Source organism: Sinocyclocheilus rhinocerous, unplaced genomic scaffold (genome assembly GCF_001515625.1).
Source record: "Sinocyclocheilus rhinocerous isolate Xijiao unplaced genomic scaffold, SAMN03320098_v1.1 scaffold659, whole genome shotgun sequence".
In the NCBI taxonomy this organism is placed as follows: domain Eukaryota; kingdom Metazoa; phylum Chordata; class Actinopteri; order Cypriniformes; family Cyprinidae; genus Sinocyclocheilus; species Sinocyclocheilus rhinocerous.
Window position 1 is genome coordinate 1,095,464 of NW_015652995.1, and position 3,972 is coordinate 1,099,435.

The following is a 3,972-nucleotide window of genomic DNA, read 5'->3' on the forward strand; positions in this document are numbered from 1 at the left end:
TTACCTTGGCTTTATTTGAAAAAATATGATTCCCAATGCACACAAACAAAAGTGCTGTTGGTTACGGTTTACTTCCTTCCTTTTTAATTTTTTATTAAATATTTATTTATTAGTGGAAAATACTTTGTCATCTAAAGTATAAGTATGTTTATTTTACAAATTTATTTTTAAATTTATTTTCAAATAATTTTCAAATTTCTTAAATATTAATTAAAATAAATACAATTATATCACCCATCGGCCACCCTGCTTTCCAAGATATAGGCATCGGCTGTCAAAAAACCAACATCGGTCGACCACTAGTAAACATTTTAACACATTGCAGTACTGTTCAGATCATACCTGAAATGGATATCGGTTCAAAGACAGGTATTCAGCAAGGATGTCCAACATGCGGACCATCTGAGAGAAGATGAGCACACGGTTGCCTCTCTCCCTGAGTCGCGTGAGAAGTTTGTCCAGCAAAACAAGTTTCCCGCTGCCACGCACCAAGCTCTGAACAAACATTAACAAACAACCTGAAAATGACGTCTCCTAAGAACAAAATCATACGGTTTGAGTGTAGAAGAGCCATACCTGTAGGTGCTCTTGTGTTTTTTCATTCTCACGCTCCTCTGGTTGTTTGATGAGGAAACCATGGTTACAACATTTCTTCAGCTCCATGACAATGTTAAGAAAACCAGAAGAGCTGCCTCTGGTTCCTTTGGACAAGGCTTTGTAGTTTCTTGTTAGGATCCATCTGAAAAAGTCGCATTACAAATGAACAATGATGAGATGGACAGATGTTCTCTAAACACTTGCATTCCAATTGAATGCAGTCTTATGGCGCTTTTCCACTGCGTGGTACGACTCGGCTCGGCACGGCTCAGTACAGTACGGCACGGCTCGGTTTGCGTTTCCATGTGCGCTCGTTCAAAACGGTTGCGTTCGATCTTTCGCTGGCTGTGCTAATTTAAATCTAGCGGTTCTTTTGTGTTTGTGTCGCAAGTTCAGTGACGCAGGTAGGTAGTGACGATTCTCTCCGACCAATCCGTGATCAGCAGAGTTTACACGTCACGTTTTGGTAACGGTGCGGTTCGCTTGGAACCCCAACCGAGGTGGTACTAAAAAAAGTACCAGGTACCAGGTACTGTACCCAGTGGAAAACCCCCCAAAAGTGAACCGTACCGAGCCGTACCATGCAGTGGAAAAGCGCCATTAGAGTCTGGAATCAAAATTTGGCTCAATCAAAGAGTTACTCGATTTAGAGAGCTATGAAATGGGATAAAACAGCACTTACTTGTAGAACTGTTTTTGCTGGGCAGACATGTCAACTCTGAGGATTTGCTCCACTTTAGCCGGCAGGGATTTCTCCACATCTTTCTTGACACGACGCAGTAGGAAAGGCTCCAGAACTTTGTGTAGGCTCTGATAACCATTATCCCTGCCTTTACCATGCTCATCCTCAAAATCCTCCCAAGACTCAAACCTAATAAAAGGCAAATTAAAAAAACAGGGGTTTTAAACTTCTTGACTTCACGGACCCCCAAATATGACGACCTCCTTCCTAAAATATAAAGGCAGCTACATACGTTCATGTTTAAAGACCCGTTAATACTGTGTGAGAACATACTTAACATATTATAAAAAAGTACTACTTGTAATTGTCTTTTAATTTAATTAACTAAAATACACTACGATTTAAAAGTTTAGAATCAGTAGGGTTTTGTTATGTTTTCGAAAAGAAAAAAAAGTCTCTTATGCTCATTAAGGCTGCATTTATTTGATCAAAAACACAGTGAAAACAGTAATATTGTGAAGTATTGCCATTTAAAATAGCCTGTTTCTATTTTAATATATTGTAGAATATAATTTATTCCTGTGTTGGTGAAGCTGAATTTTTAGTAGCCATTTTGAACGGTAGTGTATGTCTTAAAATATTTTCATTTGTATTTGTTACTTTTTTCTACCTGTTATTAATGTTAGATGCCTAAACAGAATATACAAAAGCATTTTCAATTCAAATTTATTTGTACAGAGCTTTTGCTTGAATAAATAAATTTCTAAAGCAATGTGTTTAAAAAGAAGTTAAATATATACTAATATATTTACTAACATTTTAACGTTTAAACTTTGATGGGCATAAAAAAAACTAATTTTTTATTTTCTCTCAATTTTTCTAGTGGAGCAAAAATGGCAAATATGAACCTGTATTTTCATTATGATGGTGCAAACCCTGACTGTGAGTACCTACTTGTCAGGCATAAGAAAGTGCAGAAGGGACCACAGCTCTTTAAGTGAATTCTGCAGTGGGGTCCCAGTAATGAGCAGCCGGTGATTGGATCGAAAGTCGATCAGAGTTTTATATAGCAGCGAGTCGTCATTCTTAAGCCGGTGAGCTTCATCAACTCCGAGGAAAGCCCAGTTTATATTCCCCAGCACTCCCTGCATACACAGACAAGCCTTGACTCAATAATGTCTGAATAATGAAGAACAACTCATTTCTATGACACACGAAGCAAGTACAAAAGATTAAGTCAAAGATACATGAATATCATACCTTGTCCTTCAGTAGAATTTCATATGTGGTCAAAAGTGCATTAAACTTGATTCTTTTTGTCTGCTGGTGGATCCATTCATAGTCCCGGATCTGGTCAAAAACAGAGCGTTATACCTCAAACCTGTATTATAATAACAGGTTGGATTCTTTGTGGTTGGATTGTCTCAGCATGAGTACTAGCTTACTGTCTTTCTACTTGTGACGTCTCCCAGGTACACCACTACATTCATGTCAGGGGCCCATATATCAAACTCCCTCTGCCAGGAAGTGAGGGTTGACAGGGGTACCACCAGGATGAAGGGACCGTAAAGCTGGTGCTGATGGAAAAGGTAGGAAAGGAAGGATATCGTCTGAATGGTCTTTCCCAGGCCCATTTCATCAGCTAAGATAACACTGTTACACCTGCAGAACATAACAGAAACCAGAGATGAAGACAGCATGGTTAATTCAAAATCAAGAACTAAAATGAAAGCTTGATATTAACTATTTTTTTAATTAACTAAAACTATTGCAAATCATGTTCATTTATCAAAATAATAAAGCTGAAATAAAACAAAATAGAAATATTAGAATTAGAATATAATTTTTTTTTTTTAATGAAAATAAAAAACGTCTCGGCAACTAAATGAAATAAGCTTGCGTACTAAAATGACAAACTGAATTCAAAAAATCAATTCAAGCTAAACAGAATAATATTAAATACAGAAAGAAAAATAATAATTGTCATAAACTAAAATTAAAATGAAAGCAAAAGTATAAAAATAAAAGCTATTAAATAATAAAAGCTAAAAAAATAATAATCAATAATAGTATATAAATAATACTAAAATAACACTGATATTATATACAATATTCTCTTTTTTAATATTGATAACTTATTTAATCAAATTAATATTAATATTAGCTAATGACATTTACATTTTATTAAATTAAACCTTGAAGTGTTTCTACCTTTTGTTAGTATTATTTTAAGGTTTTTCCAAGTAATTATTTAAGTAAGTAAACAGATGGTAAAAAAAAAGAACAAAAAAGGTACTCCTCTTCTTGTTAGTTCTGATTTTTCAATTTAAAAAAATTTATAAAACAGCACATTTATTAGGTTTCTTTTTTTCTTCAAGGCTTATTGCACAGAAATAATATTTTGACACTGTGATGAGTGGGGGCGGGGCAGAGAGCCATGGGAACGGAGCGAGGCCGGTGGAGTAATTGATAATGAGCGACACCTGCACCACTCACCGGTCTCGAGTCCCACGGAGGAGCTTCGGAAGGATAAAAGGAGGAGCTACGACAGTGAAAGACGAGAGAAGACCAGGCCTGGACTTTATTTTGTGTTTTGGTTCTGTTTGTGCGTGACAGTCGTCCGCGAGGGGCTGTCGAGTTATTTTGTGTTTATTTTATTATTAACGTTTTTTTTGAACGTTCGCCGGTTCCCG

At 36.2% G+C, this 3,972-nt stretch overlaps 1 protein-coding gene across 1 annotated transcript in view; it reads right to left on the reverse strand.

Moving 5' to 3' along the window:
* The window catches only part of LOC107715217 (chromodomain-helicase-DNA-binding protein 2-like), a 34,920-nt gene that overhangs the window by 17,274 nt on the left and 13,674 nt on the right, over window positions 1-3,972 (reverse strand). Inside the window, exons 14-19 of the mRNA XM_016521296.1 lie at window positions 2,725-2,941; window positions 2,540-2,629; window positions 2,234-2,424; window positions 1,280-1,468; window positions 577-739; window positions 343-495 (exon numbers count right to left, since the gene is read on the reverse strand). Of these exons, the coding sequence (XP_016376782.1) occupies window positions 343-495; window positions 577-739; window positions 1,280-1,468; window positions 2,234-2,424; window positions 2,540-2,629; window positions 2,725-2,941 (1,003 nt within the window). The remainder of the gene's footprint in view (window positions 1-342; window positions 496-576; window positions 740-1,279; window positions 1,469-2,233; window positions 2,425-2,539; window positions 2,630-2,724; window positions 2,942-3,972) is intronic.